This window comes from Neopsephotus bourkii, unplaced genomic scaffold, assembly GCF_033783945.1.
Source record: "Neopsephotus bourkii isolate Nb327-2 ecotype Australia unplaced genomic scaffold, CSIRO-AGI_Nbou_v1 NB_1767, whole genome shotgun sequence".
In the NCBI taxonomy this organism is placed as follows: Eukaryota; Metazoa; Chordata; class Aves; order Psittaciformes; family Psittacidae; genus Neopsephotus; species Neopsephotus bourkii.
The window spans coordinates 2,934,379-2,958,373 of NW_026902241.1; the positions used below are offsets into that span (position 1 = coordinate 2,934,379).

Genomic DNA, 23,995 nt, shown 5'->3' on the forward strand with positions numbered 1-23,995 from the left:
CGGTGCCTGGCCCCCTCCCGCCGTCACCTCCCTCCCTCGCGGGCCGCCTGACATTAAAGCTCGTCCAGTTCCAGTCCCCTGCCGCGGGCATGGAGGCCTTCTACTAGACCAGGTTGCTCAAAGCCCTGTCCAGCCTGGCCTCGAACACTGCCAAAGATGGGGCAGCCTGTGCCAGTGCCTCACCACCCTGCGCATGTGTGGAGATGTGCCTGCTCCTACAAATGTTTGTTACCATTAACAGGTGATTGCAGCCTTTGAAAGCACGTTGTATAATAATTACCCATATAGCTAATGTTAATAATTCTCTATTTGAAATAGCCAATGTACACTTATCAAACTGACTTACTTCCTTCCCTCCCTGAAGATACCTGCAGCAGGGGTTATATGGCCAGAGCAATGCCAGGCTGAGTTCTGAGCACCACATGTGCAGAAAGGTTTCTTGAAAGCAAAAGGGCTCAGTGTGCCCCAGGGCACACTCTCAGAGAGAGTCATCTGAAAGGAAGAAAGCATTAGATGAAGTTTTAAAGAGCTGGACGTCTTCAGACTAGAGAAGAGAACACAGGGAAGTTTAACAGCAGAGTCAAAACCATGGAAGTCCCATGCCTAAGAGGAAAGGAAACAAGCTGTATCTCCAAGTCCTCAGTGGATAGGAAGATTAAAAGTGCTTTAAGAAGGATTGCCATTGTCTGTTAGCAGACTTGCTAATGGCAAACATCTTCACAACTTGTCTGGTGAGGTTTTACTATAGTCAGAGCAGAGCAATAAATTAGCTGTCTTGTTGCAGCAGTCTGCAGCCTGATTTAATATCACTCTATGACTCCCACTTGGTTGACAGTGAACATAAATCCTAAGACCCACAGAAACTTAGTATTTCATATGCAGTTTCATTCACGAGATAGCAGTGCAAACATCTGGCACAAGATAGAAGGCAGTAGAAAATGAGGCCTAAGAGAGTCATATATATCTATATCGATATCTATCTATATATATAGATATATGGTAAGTCAGCTCCCCAACAAGACATTTTGCTGAATCTCAAACAGGGTGCATAAGAATTTTCAGGGATATGATGGCAGCTACAAGAATGCAGCTCTTGTTGGTACTTGCAGTCATTTGCATGTGCTGGTGGGAGGCAGTTTAAATTACCTAAATTCCTAACTGTGAGTTGCACTCCATGTGTAAATCAGAATGGGGGTTACTCCTAACAGGACTGGTGAATTCTAGACAAGCAAAGGCAAGCTGCAATACTACAGTGCTTTGTGTATGGGATTCATGATTCAAATATTTACAAAAGGTACCAGAGGCACCATGATTAATGGTATTGGTGTACATAAAAATCCCAGGAATCAAGGACTGCTGAACTTCAGAATTTATAGGTGCATCAAAATTCAGGCTGGGCTCTCAGCTGACCTGAAGGAATCCAGTATCTCACTGAAATGGAAGAGGACATAAATGCCTGTTCCTTTTTGTCTGTCTCCTTTTACAAGTTTCCTGGAAAACCACCTATGAGGTAATGCTTTCTTTCTGTTTTTGTTTCCATCATCCTTCCCCTTTTCTCCCAGTCTTTTGCACTCCCTTTTTTTCAATCCTCTTTCTTCCTTCATTTTTATTCTCTTGGAACTTAATTAAAACTGCAAAATTTATGCACTAAAACTGCTTCCAAAGTACTGCTGTTTTCCCCAAATTTCAAAGCTTTCATTAGTTGCACAGCACAACAGATGTTACTTAATGTAAATGGTAAAATTCCTCGCAATAACTAAATAACTTGTGACCAGTTTCACAAAGGAAACTTGTCCTTATGCTCCTGGTCTGTCCTTGCACAACTGAATAACCTACTCAGTGCCAGGACAGACCAGGAGCATAAGGCTTCCTTTTCAGCTCAGACACACACCTCCTAGACTCCTCTAGTCTGCTGGTGAACGTGTCCTGGCATTTATAATTATTAAAATATGTAACATTTTAAAGTGTTTTGAACTGAGATTGACTACTGTTTGAGCTGCAGAGGATGCCAGAAGCGTTGTGTTTCAGTGCTGGTGTATGATCATGAGAAGCCATTTTTCCTGTGAACCTTCACTATAGGTGTGGGTTATTAGAAGGCAAAAGCCAGTATAAGGAATAATGAAATTATGATTTAATTTCTTTTATGCCTAAAAGGAGTGGCAAAAACCTGGAGTAAGTTAGTGATACGCTTTCTTACTGACGTGCAAAGTAAGGGTTCTTAGATTAGCAAGTAAATAGTTAAACTTCAGTCAGCACAGGCTTGCAGAAAACTGATGCACATCCCTCTTAAAGTTTCAGAGTAAAAAATGTAGCGTGTGCTATAGTGCTTTCTTCCATGAATAACTGTTGTACAGGGTAGCTTAAAACCAGACTTGAATCTATTTAGGATTGATGTACAGGGTCACAAAACCAATAGAGCACTCTAAAACACATGATGGCACAAACAACTTTGAAAACTAGTATGCTATGAAAGCAGAACACAACTTTTCTGCAGTGCACATTTTGGTCCCAGGACCAGCCCACCATGTCTCCAGAACCATAATGAAGCAGGATAGTGATGAAAAGTGGGCAAATTCCCTACTTGGCTATTTATAAAGGTGCTGTAATATAATGTCATGATCTGATATTACTATTATTGCTACTTACAGGGGAGATCCTGCTCTTACCAACCATACATGCACCTCTGCTTCCAACTGTGCATCCCTGTTCTCCCCCTTCCCTAGTTCCTTTTTACTGTATGGTGAAAATTCAGGTCACTAACCTGTCAGGAATTAAATTCAGCAATAAGAAATAAATTGTTTTCCAACAGATTAGTGACTTGAATTGATTCATTGTGTGACAAGTACCAGAGCGTGACCTGCAAAGAGCAAAGAGAGCACAAGTGGAAGCTCTGTGCCGAGCAGCAGGACCCCTTGTTTTGAAGGTTAAGAGCCTTTACATTAGTTCAGCTGTAACACAGATGCCCAAGAACAGTCTGTAGAGGGTTGGCACTCTGTAGTATCAACTGGAAAGGAATAAATTTGATTTGCTTGTCTGTCCTTTCTGTCACCCACGGTAAGCTCTAAAGGTTGTGTTCTGACCATGTACTCAATGCAAATATTTGGCCTGTTAGTCACTTTATAACCTCCTATTAATAACTGTGAGGTAAACCCGGTTTTCTTTGACAATATAAGCACACACACTCCTCATTGGTGAGCACCATTCTCAAAACCTGCATGATCGGCCTCAAAACGTGTACTCTGACAGAGCAGGTTGCTGCTGGGGGAAGTCACGCTATATACCCTCTTCCCCCTCAGGCAGGCAGGACTCCGCGGCAGCCTGCCCCGATAGAGGAAAGAGGCGTGCAGCCTCCCCGGCAGCCGCGGTGAAGGCCGCAGTCCGGCGGCCGGCACCTGTCAGCGCTGTCTCGGCTCCGGGGCCGACCGCTTGTCGGTGTCCCCAGCCCCGCGGAGGGGAGGCGCTTGCAGCAGGGAGCCTCCGCGCCGGCAGGGGGCGGCCTAGCGAGGGCGGGTTGCGCCGCCGTGCCCTGCGGAAGCGGGTGAGCATCATGGCGGTGCTGCTGGAGACCACCGTGGGAGACTTGGTCATCGACCTGTACACGGAGGAGCGGCCCCGCGGTAGGAGCCCAAGGGGGTGGAACACACAGATTTTACCGCTGCCATCCGTGCCTGGATGGCACCTGATCGGTGGGGAAATACTGGGAAATACGGTTAAAAAACCGTAGGGCCTTGCGTTTCGTCGTCGCTGGGTCCCCTGTTGCCGCCGCGAAGCTTCCCCCTGTTTTCCGCTGTGCGGGAAAGGAGAAGGGGGCTTTGGGGTCTTTGCTGGCGTTCTGGCCGCTGGAGGTTGGGGTTGTCGGCACGGCTTCCACAGGGAAGGGGCTTCAAGCGGGTGGTTTCAGTCAGCGGCGCATCTTTCCTGTCTCCTACCTTGGGTTTTGGCACTTCCCGTCGGGCCCCAGTCCTGGGATTAGATTAAAGCGAGTGCGGAGTCTGCAGTGGCTATCAGCGGTACCCCTGCGCAGCTTATATATACGTGCTTAAAACACTTGGAAGCCTCAGTTGCTGTTGGGAAGCTTGGATTTTTTAAATTATGCCCTTATTATAAATGTAATGTATAGTAATTAAAAAATAAAGGCAAATATATTCTGAATTGGAAAGCAGCTGTGGCCTTTCTTAGGTGTTTGGAAAGAAAGTGTGGAGGAAAAAATGTGTTTCTATATAAACAGCTGTATTTAGGGTACTTTGAATCACTAGAGACTGGCCTTAAGAAGGGAGGAAATGTTACCTCAGAGCATTTCTCACAGCGTTTATAGGTTGTGCGCTTCTAAGTCTTAACAGTACTGTTCCAAAAATACTTTTCCACACATTGAACTGGCTGTTATATCTCTGCTTATGATATCTGGGATTTTCTTTAGTAAATTTATATGTAATTTCTTACAGCTTGTCTGAATTTTCTGAAGCTCTGCAAAGTCAAGTACTACAACTATTGTCTTATTCATAATGTTCAGGTGAGTATTATCAGTTCCTTTTTTTTTTTTTTTTCTTTTTTGTTAGTTTAAATTGACAATCATGAGATCAATATCTTGTGTGTTGTGCTTGGTGACAGAGGGATTTTATTATACAAACTGGAGACCCCATGGGAACTGGCCGTGGAGGGGAATCCATATTTTGGTAAGTGAAACTTTTGTGTTACTTAATCGGCAGAGAAGTTGTATGGGGAAATAGGGGTTCCAGTTAAATTGTCTTTAGCTCTCTTGGGTTTGAATTACTGACAGGAAGTAAAAATGTTGATGTATAAGCTTCTTTGGTTATCATACCTAAATACCTTTTTTAATTATTGTGCTGTCTTTGGCCATTCAGATTGCTTGTTTCTGGACAGTGTTCTATCTCTGACCTTAAAAGCAAAGTTAGAGCTAACAAGTTGTACATGAATTTCTGATTATTTAAAAGTTAAATAACTACAGTTTTGGTTTAGTAAGCGAAGTATTGTAATGAAGTGCTCTGCAGAAGGCAAAAGCATTAGCAGTTTTTGTAACATTTTTATTTTTGTAACTTCTAGTTTTGTAACATTTAATTGAGCAGGAGGGGAATAGAAAGGCTATATATGATGTCCTCTGTGTACTTCAAGGCAAAGTAAACTTGCTGCTCCGAAAATAATTACTTGAGTTGATTTTAGTCATGTTGTACATGTGTAAGAAAATCACTTTTCTTTCATGTTTAAGATGTCAGTTGTCATGCATATTGAAGTAGAAGGAATCATTCAAACAGCCTGGATGGAAGTTAGCAAAGTGCCTGTGTTCTGTATGATTCCCTTGAAAGTGTTATTAGAAGTGTTATTAAAATCGCAGAGCAGAACTAAACCTGGAGTGCTGGAAAGCACATTATGCAGAGATAAATAGCTCGGTTTGGACAGCAGCAGCGTTGCTAGACCAGCATTGACCTTTGTAAGGCTGGTCTTTCAGAGCCTCTTAATATAAAACCTTGAACACAAGGTGATCTTGAACTCTGGTGATCCTAGAAGCGGTATATTGTGCTAAGCAGAGCAAGTCTAGGTAGGTAAACTTAGCAGACCTGAGCTGTCTCTGCACACAGGTAGATCAAGTTTATTTTGACATTCTGCTCTTTTATAGGGATTTCTCTTCTGAGGCTCATTGATATGGCAGATAGGGAGGTATAGTGTGATGAGAGAGTGGCAGATTCTGTTCTGCTGCTAGCATGGAGAATGTCAGTTTGTCTTTTCTACCTGTTCATTGCTGCTGAATTCAATGAAATTGGAGTATCTGTTCTTGCTACTCAGGAAACTGATGCAGGCAAAGTTTAATTTGAATCCTGCCTTCACAGAGGCTTACCATGCTTAGGAAAATGAGTTCAAACACAGCACTGTCCTTAAATTTGAGCAAGTGTGTGTCTCAGCCATGTCTCTGTCAGTTATGGAGTGAGACAAAATGAGTGATAATCAGGGTTAGAATTAAAAAATTAAAAAAGAATTTAACAGTTTGCCAGATCCTGTGTATGTCGAATTGCTGTATACAGTCCTGTCTATATACTGAACTAGGGTTACACATAGATTTAGTGGCTTTCCACTTTGTCACGGTTTAAACAAAGTCAGCCATAAATCACGGAGTCGCTTTCGCACTCCCCCCCTTTTTGCCTGCCCCCTGCTCCTGGAGGGATGGGGAAGAGAATGAAAAGAATGCAACTCCCATGGGTTGAAATAAGAACAGTTTAGTAACTAAGGTATAACACAAATCACTGCTGCTACCACCAATAATAATAATAATAATAACAATAATAATAATAAAAGAAATAACAAGGGAAGAGAATACAGCACCTCATCACCGGCCGACCGATAACTCGCTCCACCCCACCTGACCGAGCACTGACCGATACCTAGTCCAACCCCGCAGTCCTCGCCCTTCCGGGTAACTCCCAGTTACATCCTGGGCATGACGTGCTGTGGTATGGAATACCCCTTTGGTCAGTTTGGGTCAGGTGTCCTGTCTCTGCTTCCTCCCGACTTCCCCTCCTCTCTGACAGAGCCTGAGACTCAGAAAGTCCTTGGCCAGACCAAACATTTGAGCAGTAACTAAAAACATTGGTGCTGTCAGCACCCTTCCCAGGCCGAAAGTCAAAACCACAGCGCTACACCAGCTACCAAGAAGGAGAAAAAAATGACTGCTACTGCTAAACCCAGGACACACTTACTTTGGAAGAGAAATTTTTGACATAATTTATTAAACTTTCCAAGCATGGATTAACTTACTTTTGTAGAATTTACTTACCGAAATTGGTGTTTGCTTTATGCCTTAGAAAAGTGTTATATACTTCATTTAAAAACACACAAATACACCTCCTCCACCCCTACCCCCCCCAACAAAAAAATCCCCAAACAAACAAATCTCTGTGAGATACCACAGAGACAAAGCTATTGTTCCCTGTAATAAGTGAATTATGTAAGTGCACAGGTCCAGAAAAATGTGCATAGATGCAATGTAAATTCTGTTTTTACTTTAATGCCAGTATAAAAATGTCCAAGGTGTTTTCTTTACTATTTTACATCATTTGTTTATTCTCACTTTTTAGAATCCCTTTGTCTTGTAACATATATGGTATATATGTTTTCAGCCAACTGTATGGTGATCAAGCTAGATTTTTTGAGGCGGAGAAGGTGCCGAGAATCAAGCACAAAAAGAAGGGAACTGTATCAATGGTGAACAATGGCAGTGATCAGCATGGATCACAGGTCAGCATACAGTGTTGGAAAGCCTTGGTAAACACCTGAGTAACTAAAATGGAAGTTCCTTGGTATGGTTATATAAATGTACATTAACAATACAATGTAAGTTTATAGTCTTATCCCAGTACTGGTATAAAACAAGTTTTTGAAAGTGTTTTGTTCCCTATGCTATTCCCTATTCATGTGCACAAATCTTTTGCTGTAGGTATATTTAAACCTCTAATCTGTTAGAATATTATTTATAAGTTATTATTTTAGATGCGTTGTCACTTTGATACATAAAAAAAATGCCTCACTTGTAATATTCCTATGTTTTATTTTTACAAAGAGGGGGGGTTTAGTAATTGAAGAGCAATTAAAAAGCCTATGGGTTTATTCCAGCTAGAGCTTGTAATGCATGGAGTTTATTTTGCTGCTTCCCTGTATTTTATGTATAAAATTATTTGGGTGGGGAATTTAGGAGAAAGGAGATGACATTTGTACTTACACGTAAGAATGCAGCCTGCTAGCATATACACAGTCATATATGAATGAATGCAGTTCCCAGAAACATTATTGCAGCTTCTTCTTTAGGAATGAAAAATTCCAGTAAAAAATTATGTGGAGCTGGCTCACAAATATTGTAGCTTAATGTAGCCTATAACAAATACTAACAAGTCTTAACTGTATTGCAGAGAATGGGGAGTGAGATGTTACCAGTCAGATTGTAAAGCGTGGATGTAGTGGTTATGTTCAGCTGTTTGTGCATATCTGCTTCTTCCTTCTTTGTTCATTACCGGGTATCCTCCATCTTTAATTTGTTACCAAGTGTTCAGTTTGTATCAGTTTTCATAGTTTTCAGTTTTTTGCCGTAAAGCAAAACACCTGATTCGTGTTAGGGTACATTTCAGTGCCAGTTGCAGGCTGACCTAAGTCAATGCTCCTGTGTGTTCCAGTTTTCCTCTCAATGCTACTGCATCCTGGTTTGGGGGAAGAGATGGGTTATGATACAAGGGAAGGAACAAAAAAAAATCTGGATAGAATTAGATGAAGGTAGAACTATGGAAGCTTTGCTAAAACTGTGAAAATGTACCTGCTGAATGCAGTTTGATATACATGTGATTTGAGTCCAGCTCTCTGCTGCCCAGAGGGTAGCATTGCTCTTCGTTCTCTCACAGCATTAGCTGTGATGCCTGTTACAAGCTTTCTTGATGCTGCTCAACACATCTACCTGGCAGATAAGTACCTGCTCTTCCTCTGCTGGTCTGGTTTTCTGCCAGGTTACTGAGTCAAACCAGTTCAGGGTCTGATAAGCTGAAGGCTGGAGCTCTTGTGGAGGAGACTTGTGTGGGAGAGCCATTCTTCCTCAGGCTGTGGCTACGAGCTGTAGGTTTTCTTCCATCAGCTCATGTTCTCAGAGCTAATGGAAGAAGACTTATCTTCTGCAAAGATCAGGAAGAAGGTTTTTTTTTTCCCCTGACTGATTTCATTGACAGTTGTACCTCTCCTAAGGTAAAACTCAAACCCTGAATTTTTCTTACTTGTTTTATATCTTCTTTTGTAGTTTCTTATTACTACAGGGGAAAACCTGGATTACCTCGATGGTGTGCATACAGTGTTTGGAGAAGTGACAGAAGGCATGGATGTATTGAAGACAATTAATGAAACCTTTGTAGATAAGGATTTTATCCCATATCAAGATATCAGGTGTGACTGCTTGTAACTTCCCTTTTTGAGGAATACATTATTGTTAAACGAATTAATCTTTTTTGGAAACTGAATTAATGTATAGTGATGTCAGGTGACCTGTACATGGTATCTTAAGTACTCTTTTATTGCAGTATTATTGGTAAAATAAATATGTACTAAATTAATTATGTAAGAAAACGTGCAACTGTGTTGCCTTTATAAAAGCATCAGTACTGGTATTAGCAAGCATACAGTATGTTTGGCTGTTTGGAATATAACTGAGAATCAGGGGGATCAGTTTGTTCTTACTTGGGTAAAGAGAGTTTTATTTGCATGTGACTGATGCTGGTCTTGATTTTGTTTTCCATTAGGATAAACCATACAGTAATTTTAGATGATCCATTTGAAGATCCGCCTGGCTTGTCTGTTCCTGATCGCTCACCAGAACCTACTAAAGAACAGCTGGATGTGAGTGTTTATGATGGCTTCTTGGGGGAAAGTGAGGTGTTCAATATGAGATGGAAGTATAAAAGAGTATAGAATATCTAACTGAATATGATTGGGCCTGAAAGTTCATACAAAGTACATAATGCCTGAAACACAACAATAACATCATCTTTCTTTTTTTAATCTAAGTGGAAAAAACAGAATGAGAGCCCAGTTCTGCAGAGATGCGTGCTTAAGCATTTTTCATGTGTTGGGGGTGAGGGAGAAGGTCATCCAAGTAACATTTGGAAAGTAAGAAAGAATTTTTGGCCATGGCTTGGTATTAAATAGCTCTTTCCTTCATTGTGTAGAGTGGCCGAATAGGGGCAGATGAAGAAATTGATGACATGAAAGGACGGTCTGCAGATGAAATAGAAGAATTTGAGGCAGAAAAAGAAGCAAAAACTCGTGCCATTCTTCTGGAAATGGTGAACAACATCTTTCTGCACTTACCTTTTAAATGTTACTCCTGTGTGTGGGCATGTTATATGAAGACTAGAAGAATGTGTACTATTTGTCTTGAAATTGCTTGTCTGGTTATGATGTCATGGCTCAGAATCTGTGAAGTGTCTGTGATACAGTGAAAAGGATTAAGCATGAGCACTGGAGGTGGTTTTCTGATAAAGCGGGTGATACTCTGTTTTCAAAGCCAAGATTAAATGTGGACCAGTGGAGGCTTTATAAAAACTTGCTAGAAATGCACCCAATTAAAAAAAACCCATAACATACATAGTATGCTGCTGAATATCTATAATCCTGAAAAAGGTTTAGCATGTGTGAGAGAGAGCTGAACTCATTAGTGATAATCTCTTCCCAGTACATACAGTGGCATTGTGATTGCATTGTTAATGTGACAGCAGTCTTCCTTCCATGGGATTACTTGATTTTAACATTGATTAACTTGATGTTCTTCCTTAAAAATGATGTTTAGTAACTGCTGGTAGTTGTAAACTCCATATAGTAACAAAATCTGTGAAGAGGCTTTGAAGTCTGTAGTTTTTTTTTTTTTTTTTTTTTTTTTAAGAAAAAAACCCACAGATGCTGTTGAAGGATGGGTGAATCCCTCACACTTCTTTACAACTGCCAAATTCAAATTTAGGGTGAATAGTTTGTATCAGAGGCTAATACCAAGGTCAGTCCAGTGTTGCAGAAGATCTGCTCTTGTTCTGCGGCAGCAGCAGTGGGGCTGGTAACCTGTTTTCCAGATAAAGTTAATGTTTCATTTTGTGACAGGAACATGTCTTGAACTCATAAGAAAAGATGTGTTGCCACTGTACTTGTGGCACTAAAATGTAGAGCTTTAGGCAGAAGTGATGAAATTCTTTTTCTGTATGGTACAGGTGGGAGACTTACCAGATGCAGAGATCAAGCCACCAGAAAATGTGCTGTTTGTTTGTAAACTGAATCCTGTGACCACAGATGAAGACTTAGAGATAATATTTTCAAGATTTGGTCCCATTAAAAGGTAATTATTGTAGAAGAAAAAAGAAAACCTTCTGTGTGGAAGCTGAAGTTGATTCCTTCCAATCTGTTTAGGTTTGGCTCTTAAGTAATGTTCTGCCGTCCTCAGAGACTTATGCTGTGATTGCATGTATTTGGCTAGAGACCACAACAACAGCAATGCAAAGTCAGATCTAGTAAGATGAATATTCTGTCCTAGCAGTGGTTTTAAGTGAGAGCCTAGGGAAGTGTAGGAGCAAGGAAAGCATACGATACTCTCCCCAGTCCCCATTCTCCCCCTCCTTTCAGCAGTTTTTATCTCAGATGCTACATGAGCTAGGTACAGTCTCTGGATTTTTCTTTCCATTGAAGTATGTGTGGTTTGGCATAAAGCAGGAAACATTTCTAGCATCTGATACACTTCTTATTAAGATGTTCCTCATGCCTGCTTCCTTTTTCAGTTTTGAACTTGACTTGTAGTAGTTTCAGTTGATTCCACCTAGTACTGGTATCAAAAGACATGATGGGCAGTGAAATTTGCTCTCCTACTAGATGTCTCCTGTTCTATATGCTGAAGTCATCTTTTTTTCTTGCTAAGAGTACTGGCCTAAATACTCATGCTTTTACAGGCATTTTCCTGATCTTGTTTTCCTTTTCTCAGCTTTTTTCCATTCTTCTGGTTTTTGTCTCAGGATGAGAGACCATAAGTGTTAAAGAAATTGCAGCTATGCAGTGGCACAGTGGTATTCTCTGCTTTGTTCTCAACTCCTTTTGTAGTTAATGCACGATTAGCTTATTTTGTTTTTAAAAGCACAATTAAGATTTCTGCCCCCCTCCACGCTCATCCTGTTGCATTTATCTGTGTTGAACACGGTTTGCTATCTTGTTCTTCAGTTGGTCTCCTAGGAACTTTCTGCAATTTTTTCAGTCTTTGCTGCCTTTAGCAATTTAGTGTCGTCAGCAAACTTCACGGGTGACCTCTTTACTTTCTCAGTGAAAAATAACTGTTTATTCTTACCTGGGCTTTCACATGTTTATCAGTGCTAAGATGTGTCTTCCACCATTGCTGCTTGCCTTGGTGCAGGAGTTTATTAGAATTTTCAGAAGTATTTCAAAAGACTGCATCAAATAGATCATCATCGCACATAAGCATATTGACTCTTTCAGAGAAATTCATTTAGATTTGTTCAGATAGTCCTGAGTAGGTCCTGCTTATTCAAGTGCATGCTAACTCTGTTCTGCATTGAACTTCTACCAGTTTGTGCACTACAGGAATATAGGCCTGTATTTTTTTGTTCCCATTGTGCATCTACTGATGGATTACTTCAGACTTATTATTTTTGCCCAGTTAACTGTCTGGTAAGATGGCGACTAAAGAGGTGCTTGTTAAGAAGAGAAAGTTTGTCACATGATATCTGTTCAAACTTTCCTTAAAATGATTGAGAAAACAATGTGACATTTCTTGTCATGCGTTAATACAAAATTAATGCAAAAAATAAATAATGAACAGTAATGGTGGAAGATAGGTTTTGTGTCGTTAATCAGAAATTCATCCTTAGCTCAATACCGTTAACCACTTGTGAGGTAAGTGTAATAATTACTCAAGTGATGTCACATGGATTTTTTTCTGTGTAGATACCCCCACATCAGTAGGGGGCTCAGAATCCAGTGCTTCAGTACCTTCAGGGGGTTTCGTGGTTGGTTTGGGGTTGTGTTAGGGTTTTTGTGGATTTTTTGGTGGGTTTTTTTTTTTTCTTCTGTTGTGGTAGTTTGGTTTTGTTTTTGTTTTGTTTTCTGCTCTCCCTTTTAAGCAGTACTTGCCTATCCTATGTGTTTTGCTCGAACAGCATTGACATTTTAATTTCTTATCCATTTTTCAGCTGTGAAGTGATTAGAGACTGGAAAACTGGCGAATCTCTCTGTTACGCTTTCATTGAGTTTGAAAAGGTATGTTTTTTTCAGGTGTGCTTTCTGTAGATCCTGCTTATAAAAGTTCGGTTTCGGTCAAGTGTGGGGTAGCTCATATTTTCTCATGCTGATCTGGTTATAGAAGTTGTAGGTCCTAAATGAGGCAAATATGTGAGTCTTTATTCAACTGAGCAATACAAATGTGTTGTTCTCAGGTTGTCTTGAAACCAGTGGGAGAGGAGCAGGTCCCTTTTTTCCCCAGAGCATATTGGGGCTTTGAAGAGTTTAGGGAATGCTAGGAGAAAAAGAAGGCATGCTGCATAAGGAGAGGAGGGTGTATGGAAGAAGGTAGATCAGCTTGTACAGTAGTGTCCTGTGTTGTGCTTGTAAATGATGTTTGCTTTTATCAATATGCTGCTCTTGCAGTGAGATTGATAATGAAAGTTCCCTTGGTGTTGCATAGCTTCTTGTTTTTATCTGCTAATCTCTGCGCGGAATACTAGAAAACACTGGAAAAGGGTTCTCACTTTTCTTTAGCCTACTTATATGCTTAAAATGGACCTTTTACTAGTTGTTCTCTTCCTTAGTTTTCTGACTATATTACATGTTCCAAACTTTGCTGGATTGGCAAATTTGAAAAAGGAAAAGAGCTGAACTGAAGAATTGGAGTTTGAAATGACATTTGGGCAAAGCATAACTGTTTCTTCTGAAATGGCACAGTGCAAGAACTGCTGTGCTTTTTAGAAAGAAATGTATGCCATTGAGCAGTTGGATTGGTGCTTAAGCTCTTCAGTAAATATTCCTGTGAAATAATCATAACTCAAAGTTTTCTGGATACATTAATATCAGGAGGAAGACTGTGAGAAAGCCTACTTCAAAATGGACAATGTGCTGATAGATGACAGACGAATACATGTCGATTTTAGCCAGTCTGTTGCAAAGATTAAGTGGAAAGGAAAAGGTAGGTACACTTGGGATTCTTTGGCTGTCGTAACTTGATATGCCATGAGGTCTAAACTCTTAAGTATTATACAAAAGTGAAGCAACTGTTACAAGTTTAAATCATCTCATCTTCAGGAATATAAATTTTTGTGGTACTGTAATAAAGAGAGCAACAGAGTTGCTCGCTCTTTGCTTGTTCTGTAAGAAAGAGTGGGTTTACTAGTTACATTAACGTTGCATTGCCATGGGTTACCTTTTTATCAGATGTATTTTTGCCACTAAATCATTTGTTCCTCTCAAGCTTTAAAAGGGATGTGTTTCGATATTACTTCCTAGCAAAATAATATGGCAGTACATTGTTACTTTCTGGTTTCTTTTTTCACTGTGTGACGCTTGGGTGTATACAAGAAAAAGTCAGTATTCAGGTCAGGGATTTCCCTTGTAGGTCAGGCATATTGCATAGTAGGCTGTATGTTATAAAAACCCAATTTCAGATACTTGAGGATGTTCTGGGAGGAAAAAGATGGTGGGAGAGGTGGATGCAATGGTTACTTGGCTCTTGGGAAGTGAGGAAAACACTGTTCCTGGAGAGATGGCTGTGCGCTGCAGTGGTGAAGTTCTTGTGTGTCTTTGCCTAAAAATGGAGTCAGCCCTCAGTTGTTTCCATATGATTTGTTCAGCCTGGGGTCTGGTCGGGGGCACTGAGGTACTGGAACTTCTCTTGCACAGAGCTAAGATGACAGATGTAATCTATACCATACTCTACAGTGTGTCCTGTACTAACTGACTACATGGAAAACTTTTCTACATCTGGGTAACATAGGTCTAAAATGCCCTAAATATTGGGAAGCTAACTATATTGTCATCTTGCTGTACCTATATGGTACTCCAAAAATGACCTAGGAGAAGGCACTGGCCTTCCACCTGCAATAGCTCTTTCTGACCTAGCCAGGTAATACTGCAGTTTTAAGGATGACCGTGAGATGGCAGTACTTTGCTGTAGAATAGTTTATTAATCTCTGCGTGACTGGCACTTTTCAAGTGAATGGATAGAAAACAAAACCTGTTAACGCCCCCTTTTAAATCAAGACATGACATTTTCTTTTTATTGTTTCCCCTTTAAATTCTTATGCTGTAAACCATCTTGGATGTTTCCCTTTTTGTGCAGCCCAGTGCAAAAGGTCATTTAATAGTAAGAGCAGTCTGTGTGCTTTCACGGTAACAGAATTTTAAGTAGTGTGACATCAAAATGCAACTAAACCAGTTGCTGAGTCCTGCTTTGTGATCATGTTCATGTGTTGTCTCCACTGGTCATGAGTGAGAAGAAAACGTGTTGTTTAATGGGATCTGCAAGCAAGAGAAGGACAGAAAATTAACAATGCGTCCTACTCTCTTCTACTCTGTTACCCAGATGCCAGTGTTGTTTCTGGAACTGTATGGTTATCAAGAGCCCTTAATTCATGTGCAGAACCTAACGATAGGTATGGGTCTTGATTGTTTTTTTAGTTGGAGTGAATTGAATATATTTTCCCGTGGACAGGTGGGCAGTATACGAAGGATGATTTCAGAGAGTATGAAAAGGAATGTGACAAACCTTCAAAACCTTCAAAACTTGCTCTGAAAGAGAAGGTAAAACCAAAGCAAGAGTATCCTTTTCTGGCCAAAGGTGTTTTTTAAACTAAGTAGTTTCTGAAAACAGCCTGGAAAAGACTGCTTACTCTTAAAGCCTGCCAATTTGGGGTTTGAGGAGGAATTAAGCATTTTGCGTTTTTCATTTGGTGACTTTCATTTGATGCGCTGTTTCACTTCTGTGTTCGTGCAGTTAAATCACGTCCCCAGTCTACAGCCTGTGGAGTGACATAGGCATAACAGAGTTCTAAGTAAGCAGCATCCACAGTAGTAACTAAAACATGAACTGACATTATAATTCAGTTGTGTTAAGCATGAGAGAAAAAAAAAAGACAGTAGCTTGTTCAGATATCCACAGGCAGAAGAGAAAAGAGAATTGGGATCTGACTACTGTTTGACAGGACAGAATTCAGTCATTTTAGCACACCTGTATTTTTTGTCAGTGGGTACAGTCATGTTCTGACTGAAATACGTGGCAAGTCTTGGTAAAACCTGTCTGAGAAACAGGGATTTGATTGCTTCACAAGCTTATATGTTCTGCTGTTCGTTGATGTTAAGTAACAGATCTGTCCTTAACCAGCACCATCAGTGCCAAGTATGACCTTGTGCTGGATGAGGATATAGAAGAGTCTCAAACAAGTCAGTCACACTCAGCTAAAAAACAAAAGAAGAAAAAGCACCACTACTCTGAAGATGAAGAGGAGGACAGGAGGACCAAAAAATCTAAGGTATTTGCCTGTTCATGCATTGACTTTGTATCTGTTAATTGTTCTCTTAATAAGAGAAGCCAGGAAAAAAGTCTGATATTGAGCTGAGCACATGGCGTGCAAAGTCCCAAAAAATACACCAATTGTAAACATACAGAAGGCTGATATTAGTGTCTGATTATGAAAGTGTCTTTCCAGATCTTCCTGGACTTTTGAAGCTTTGGCATGTCTGAAGGCTTTTTGCCAAAACATCCTGAAAAGGCAATGTAGCCTCTCATAAAGTAGGAGCTCTATAGCACTTTGAACCTGTTTGCATATTCACAGTAGTTAATCATCTTTCACAAACGCAAACTATTCCTCATTTTCTTGCCAGACCAGTGTGTGTTGGCTTTTTCGCACATGGAATCAGAAACACAGTCTTTTTGCATTATCTTTTTTTTTTTTTCCCTTAACTGTTTTGGAAGCATTTGTGTAAAATCTGTATGTGGGTTTGCTCACATCTGTACTGTGTGAACATGTGGTGCTATGTGACTAGGGCTGTGGAGGAGATCATCAGAAGACAGTAGTTTTGTCATTCACTGGTTCCACTGCAGCCTGTCAGGTCAGCATTCTCACATTTCCTGTGAATTCAGGATAGTCAAGATGTTGATATTTCATGGAAACTATGTCTGCAATGATGAAGGAGGGTTAACCCCCACTGAAGAGTGAGCATTAGGGAGAATTGACCTAAACTGAAAAACAAACCAAACCCCAGTATTTTAACAATGCAAGCTTTATGAGTGAGAGCAAAGCTGTCTTTTAGCAACTTTGCAGAAAGTGGTAAGGTTCCAGCCACAGAAATAAAGCCATTGTCCTGGCATGAGTTTTGAGTGCTGCTTTGATTTCTGTGTACAGAGAGCATACATGGTTCTGTTGTCCCATTGCATTACTTCCTGCTGTGATGCTAAAAATAACCTTTCTCATGAACATTAGCAATTACATTTTATCACTGTCACCAGTGAGCCCTATTGCTCATTCCTGGTACCAGTCTTTTTGTCACTGTTTGCGTACTAATTCTGTTGTGATCCTTTGGGTGGAGGGGAGGGACCTGTTCAGATAATTAAAGTCTCCATTGGAGCATACACATAGAATAGGTCTGGGCTAATGTTGGTTTAGACTTCCTCCCATCGTTTTTGGCTGATAGACACTGTGGTTTTAACATTCTTGAAACAGATATTTCTGGAAGTAATCTTTGTCCTTGATGGTTCAGAAATTACATGCCTGGTAATGGCTGGTCATGAGTTACCAGCAGAGAACATTTAAAAGTCATTGAGGTGTCTCCACCCCTGCAGGTGGTACAGCAAGCACTGGCAGCAGTAGGCTGTCAACCTTCGCTGTAATTATTACAAAGGGGACTGTGGGGCACATTAGCAGTGGATTTCATAGCATGGAAATACAAAGACAAGAGGGATTCCTGGTGCTACTTCCAGGTTCTAGAAGAGAGTATTTTCTAGTGCTTCACTCCGTGATCTCTTCAGTGTCTCTGTATATCTTTTTATAATGTAGTCATCTGCTCCTATTGTGGCTTGTTCCTGGGTCTGCTGCTGCTGTATTCCGGTATCATCTTCTTTCCTACTTTCTGTTGTTTATCTTTACCCATTTTGGTGTAGATAGCTGAGCCTTCTTACACCCAAAATCACAGGTGAATGCTTGCTTACTTCTATTCTCTGTTGGCAAGCAACATAGTTCCCTTGTGGAGCTGTGAATATTTATTTCTGGGAAGAAGTTAATTTTTCTCTGTATCTGCACTTGAATATTCCCATTAGTGTGTACTGTATACTGTGTACATACTGAGCAGTATGTACTCAGTCTCATTTAGAGATTCAGCAAGTGCTTTTGGCATGACCCTCTCCAGATTAAATCTGCAGACAGCTTACCTGACAAATCCTGTTTAGCATATATGAAAAGTAAATTTTATTTTTGTTTTAATTTTACTTCTGATCTGGGCATAATCTGGGGAACTGGTAGAAGACCATGGGGAGGAAGCATGTTCTTGAGGCAGAGTATGTTCAGTGTGAGTAACTGAGGCCAGCACAAACTATAATGGGATGGAAGGTTCTTTGATGAATGGCAGCATTTTTATATAGGCAGACAAGGCATTTTGCCATAACCCTATTTTAGGCATATTAGAATATTTTTGAGGTAAGAATTTTAAAATGAAACAGCAGCAGACCTTCTGCAATTGATTGGCCAGAAACCACAGTACTTGTGCTTTCATACAGAAACTTCCACCTTAAGCCCCTTCTGTGGCAGAGATTGTAATTAACAGAGAACAAACAAGGTCTTACAATGAGAAGTTCTGGCAACTGAAAGTGGAATTCATGCTACCGGCTCCAGCTCTGACTTGAAGGGGATTTATTTTCTGAATAGTTTCCATGATGTTGAGTGGTTTTTCTGTTCTTTTGCTGTTTTGTTTTTGGTTTGCTTTTTTTTTATTTAGTATATTTTGACTCATCTGTTTTTTAGTCTGCCAACTGTTTCCTGAATCTTCAGTCTCTGTGTTGATGTTTTAAGAATATGTTGTTGAATCTTGTGCTGTTTGACTTGATTCCAGAGGGTAGACAGGGTAGGGTGTTGTGGCTTCCTTCTGGTAGGTAACAGGTTGTGGGTCTGGAGAAGGAGGCTGGACTACCTGTAGGTTTGTGAATAGGATTTGGTAGAGGTTTTTGAATACAGGGCATGCTTCTCCTTGAGATCTGTATTATGATTTTGTTCCCTTTCCAGTTTTCTCTGTTTTTTTGGCTCCTTGGATCTTTTTATTTTTTGGATAACTGGATCTGTGGAGTATAGCACAATCCAGTGGATTTTTCAGGTTTCTGTAGTACGTGGTGTTGCCAGAGACAGTGATTTTTCTGGTTTCAATTCCCAGCTCTTACTGCTTATTGGATGCTCTTTCTATTTAGTGTCAAGTTTGATCAAAATCTCCCTCCTGAAAAGGATGTCTCTATTTGTTTGCTCCTTTTAATCTTTAATCTAGTGTGTTTAATGTATGTAGAGGTGGCATATTTATTCTACTTTTGTGGTCATGGCATTTCTAGCTGGTTTACCTGCAGGTTCTATTTGACAATTTACTGCTTTTGGCCAAGTAGTTATGAACTTCCAGAGAAGTATCTTTCCCTCTTTTGATATTTCCTTCCTTGTGTGTGTTCACCAGCCCAGTGCTGGGTTAAGGTTTGGAGTGATCATAACTTACTCATTGCCTGATAAGAGGCTGTGATCTTGGATTGAGAAATCTGAACTCCAGCAGGAAGAGAGAGCCTGTTTTTAAGTAGGAATCCTTTTCTTCCTCTGCCAGTGGCAAAACAGCATGTTCCTGACTTGGATAGGGCGTAAAGGATTTGATTTAAAAATACTGTTATTTTTAGTAACCTTGAGTGTTAAAACCATTGGTCTTTTTCTGTGCCAAAGACTCCAAAATTGTATTAAAGGGGAAAGGTAACTGACTGGGGCAGGGACTAAGATGCAATTCATTCTACTAATTCAGATTACTACATCCTTCTAATTTACACTGTGGTCATATTAGCTGCTGTGTTGACCTTGTAGTACTTTCAGACTTGCCCTGAACTCCTGTACCTTAAATGTTTCTGTGAAGGTCATTGTGCTTAGCTGACCCCATGCTCATATGACTTCTTTTAAACCTTTCAGCAAGTTGCCCTTTTGTATGGCATTCAACAGAGGCTGTTTGTCTTTTACTTTCAAGTTTTCACTAACCTGTTCCCTGCCCTGACTTGGCCAGTAGCATGTCTGCAGGGTTGGCTTGCTAGGTTTTCCAGCTGAGTCCTGTTCTGCTTGTCTCTTGTTTCTCCCATGTGCTGGGAGGAAGTTTCAGAACAAACTGTCAAGAAGGCAGCAGTGCACCAAGCCCAGTGCAAGCAGTGCCCAGCAGTAGTAGAAATTCTTGGTTGTGTTGATAAGGATGAAATCTGTGATTAGTGATGTGTGTGTTGATCCAGGCGGGTTATGTTGCTCCTTGTAACTGTGGTATTTCAGCATTATCTGTGTAATTCTAAGAGGTAGTGTTTGCTCTGGGAACCATCCTGGTCTCTGTCTTCCTGGATGAAAGCTCTGCTTGGAGTCAAGTTTTTTGCTATTCTTCTAAATAAGTTAGCTTGTCTGTACGTGCAGTACAGGTTTTAGGCATACAGTTGTGAACGCTGCTGTCAAGAGTGCATATTCACAAGAATGACAGTTGTATCTGAAATGAAGAAACAAATATTGTATAATTTAGTGCAGACATTTTTCGTAGTTCATACCAATCTGTGTTTAACACTGGTGTTATTAAAATCCCATAAACCAGTATCTGCCCTGATACAGTCACCTTGGTGATTATGCCTTCAAAACAGAAGTACCTGCCACTTTCTTAATAGCAAGTTGTATACATATTTTTCCTCAGTATTTTGAAGCTCTCTCCTTTATCTGAATAATAAAAACAAACTATTTTTTAGTAGTGCTTGAAATGTTAGTTCACATGTCAAAACTCAGCAGTGTGTATTAAGAAATCCTTTAGAGTTCCTTGAAATGAAATGGCAACTTTCTAAATGGTTTTTATCATTTTACTTGTAAAACTGCTATGATGCTGTAGCTTGTAGAGGTGTTGGTGTCTCCACACAGTCATTTTAGCATATTGCCATAATTTTGTTAGTGTGACATTTCACAATCTGAGTAATGGGGCCATTGTTCCTTCATTCACTAGTACACTGGTTTCATACTGTCTGCCTAGGGAGACATGAAAAGCAGGTGTCCTACTGACAGCCATTCCCCCTTTGTTAAATAAACTTAATTTCTCTCTGGAGCAAATACATTCTGTGCACTGAGCCACCCAGTCAATATTCTTGGTGACAACATGCAGAAAGCCAGGGAAATTCAGAATTTCCTCAGTTTTGGCTACCTGAACTCGGAGCATTTTTATTTTTATTTTCCATGAGTTTTTTTGTGTGCGTGTGTGTGTGTGTGTTCAAGCTCTACTACCATTTGTGGTACATACTGTTGGTCTCTTCTTCTTAGGCCATTTAAATTAGATAGACTTGAACCCCTTATAGTTTACTATATCTGTGTATGAGTGTATTCCCATGTGTTTTCTGTATGGGTCTTTCCCAGCAGCCTGCAAAATACAGCTGATTTTTTCATTAATTTGTTATTTCCGTTTCAACTCCTACACCTTGTGTTATTAGTTGACAGTACATTTAAAAGGATTGGATTCACCATGCTGAATTTCTTGTGGACTTCTAGCTTCAGGGAAGTGATTTGCATGTATGGGGTTTCTGTAATGGTGTCGTTCATTTTTCTGAGGCCTAGAATTTAGGCCATTAAGGATTATTACAGACAGTCTTAGAAAGTGTTCTGCATCTTCATAGTACTGGAATGCCTGTGAGGCTTGAACCAAAACCTATGATCGAAGTACTTGTATTGCTTAGATATTCAAATCTAGCTTAGAAGCTCATGTGATGCTTATGAAGAGTTTGGTAATATCCATCTGAGTTGAATCTCTGTTATAACCAGTTTTCACTAAAGCTGAGGAAATACAAGTGAGCAGTATGCCTAGCAGCTCTGACTTTTTCCATAAATGCTGGCAAAAACTTTAGACCTATCTTCTTCATACAGTTACAGTGGGGCTTTTTATGTGTTACCTTTTCACATCATGGATGTGAATGTATTCCGGAAAGTACCAGCCTTAGCTAAGGAACCAACCTTGCCTGACTTCTAGTTCTCTTCATGCGTTTCTGTAGTTACCCCTTTTGTCTGTAACTTGCATATCTGTCCAATTCCTTTTACAGGAATCTGGGCGAAAGCATGAAGGAGAACGCTGTAGAGAGAAGACGAAGAGCGAGAGGAAAGACAGGCATCGGAGTCGCAGCCAATCTCAAGAGAGAGACTATTCTTACAGCAAACAAAAAGACAAATACAGAGAGGACTTCCGAGTAAGAGACTGGGACAAAAAAGCAGACAAAACCAGAAGTCCTAAGAAATCAAAAGACAAAGAGAGGTCCAAGTACAGATGAAGGATAAGGAAAAGAGAGAGGGAACTAAAATGTGCTTCTTTCCAGCATTCCCAACATTCTCTTAAATGGATGTGCACTTACTGGATAAAAGCAGTTGCCTGCTGTTGGCAGCTTGGCCTTACAATTCTATGTCGGAGTAAGCCTTGATGCCAAAAAGGTGGTTTCAATAAAGTATTTCATGTTAGTGGAATGGTTTGAGTCTCCAATAAAGAATGTTGTCTAAAGCTATTGGGAAACATAAGCCTGCACTAACAAGTGAATTACCCTTCTCCACTGTGAAGAGATGTGCAGGACATACCTCCTTCCTGCGAGGAGGTTGTATTTACCTTTCAGCACTTTCAGATGCTATGGTAGTGAGAGTGATAGAAGACCTAAGGAGACAGAAATGTGCTGTGCACCCTCCTTCCAAAAGGTGGGCAGGTACCATTTGTATTCAACACTCTTTTATTTCCTTCCTTTAGAAATATGTGCTTCTGGATGGTTTAGTCCCATCAGCAGTGTTTGCTGACCCCACTGTGTAGCAGTGGTTAAAGGCACTGAAGTGCTGCCATGCTGATTGCAGGGGCTGTAGAATTGCTGCACCATGCTAAGGCAATTAAACTTACTTGATGACATGTTTGCAGGTCACTTGGCTGTATGGTGTTGCTGAAGGATGTCTCTTAGAACTGAGATTCACTTGATGCTCGTCCATCTGTAGTCACTGTTAAAGGTCTGGACTCTGCAGTGTCAGGGGGATCCAGCTGCTATGATGTCAGGCAGGTTAGGGGGAGGAAGGTAAGAAAGAAAATAGTCATTAGCAGAAAAGCAGAATGTGTAACTTGCATTGTATTTGCCAAACCTAGATGGGATTAATTTTCAGGTTTTGTGGCAGAGGTAAATATGTTAATAACTCCTAATCTACAGAGGAACACAAGTAATGTTATCAGAGCTTGGGTCTTAGTGAAAGTTGGCAGACTCTTAAATGTCTGATTTTCTCCCCACCGTTTAAACAGTGTATACATACAGTTTAAGAAAATGCATGTCCTCCTTTTCCTCTCCAGAAGAGGAGAGATTTGTATTGTTAGGAGGGGAGGGGACATGTCAGGAATAGTAGTTGACTTTCCTTCCCACGCATGGAATGTGTGATGGCTTAGAGGCAGCCTGCTTTGATGAATAAATTTAACTTTTTCCTTTTGTGATTGTGTTTTTTTCCCCTGATCCTTGCTGTAGTGTCTGATTGTAATAAGATTTTATAGCTTGATGCCTGTTACTGGAATGTGATCTGCAGGACAAAGAGTAAATCTAAAATTCAAGGCAGTGAGTTGCTGCACATTATTCTGCCTTGGCGGGCTGGTAGCTGTGTCTGGCTAGAGCATTTGAATGGACTATGCAGAAAGGGAACTTCTGGTTCAGATGCTTTTGTGGGAAGACTGGTACTAAAGGTACAAAAGCAGCTCTTTACCCCGTGGCGAAAGATTCTGACAAAGCAGGCCAGGCTAGATGCCTATCATATCCAGACCCAAGCTGAGCAGGGATGCTGAGGATGTTGTATACAGGAATGTGCTTTCCACCAGCCTCTACCCTTTCTTTGCTTTGTTAAAGACTTGAGTTTATTTGGCTTAGAAGCTGCCTTTTGCTGAATCTCTTAACTTTTGTCTGATTCGAAGCATGGAACAGGAAATCAAGGGTTTCCATAACTGTCTCCTGACAAAAGCTTTCTAAACCATCTGTGGCTTGCAGGGGCCTGTGCCATCCTTTGCAGAGGCTGAGCACGAGTGCAGGGCCTGCTGCCCCAGAGGAGGAATAAGTAAAGCCTGGTTTTGGGAGTCTGTTTCTCTGGAAGGTTTCTGCCTTCAGTCTGGGGATAGGAAGACTTCTGAAGGACTGTGCTAGGCCACAGTATGATGCATGTGGGGTGGTGCTGCTGAGGCAGTAGATTTTGTCTAGCTCTTCCTGCTT

At 40.6% G+C, this 23,995-nt stretch overlaps 1 protein-coding gene across 1 annotated transcript; it reads left to right on the plus strand.

The window, feature by feature from the left end:
- The first annotated feature begins 3,464 nt into the window (after positions 1 to 3,464).
- On the plus strand, positions 3,465 to 23,233 carry PPIL4 (peptidylprolyl isomerase like 4). The gene is made up of 13 exons (XM_061378596.1): positions 3,465 to 3,617; positions 4,443 to 4,510; positions 4,609 to 4,673; positions 7,128 to 7,245; positions 8,783 to 8,925; positions 9,279 to 9,375; positions 9,705 to 9,821; positions 10,734 to 10,858; positions 12,714 to 12,780; positions 13,591 to 13,702; positions 15,224 to 15,329; positions 15,902 to 16,040; positions 21,833 to 23,233. The coding sequence occupies exons 1-13, from the start codon at positions 3,548 to 3,550 to the stop codon at positions 22,055 to 22,057; spliced, it is 1,452 nt and encodes a 483-aa protein (XP_061234580.1). The 5' UTR covers positions 3,465 to 3,547; the 3' UTR covers positions 22,058 to 23,233.
- Positions 23,234 to 23,995: the final 762 nt, after the last annotated feature.

What these genes read in the sequence shown, in the direction of transcription:
- PPIL4 (XM_061378596.1), top strand. Translation starts at nt 3,548, where the DNA reads ATGGCGGTGCTGCTGGAGACCACCGTGGGAGACTTGGTCATCGACCTG. An exon ending in CTACTAAAGAACAGCTGGAT is followed by an intron (nt 9,376 to 9,704) that starts GTGAGTGTTTAT and finishes TTCATTGTGTAG; the next exon opens with AGTGGCCGAATAGGGGCAGA. An exon ending in AAGGTAAAACCAAAGCAAGA is followed by an intron (nt 15,330 to 15,901) that starts GTATCCTTTTCT and finishes CAGCACCATCAG; the next exon opens with TGCCAAGTATGACCTTGTGC.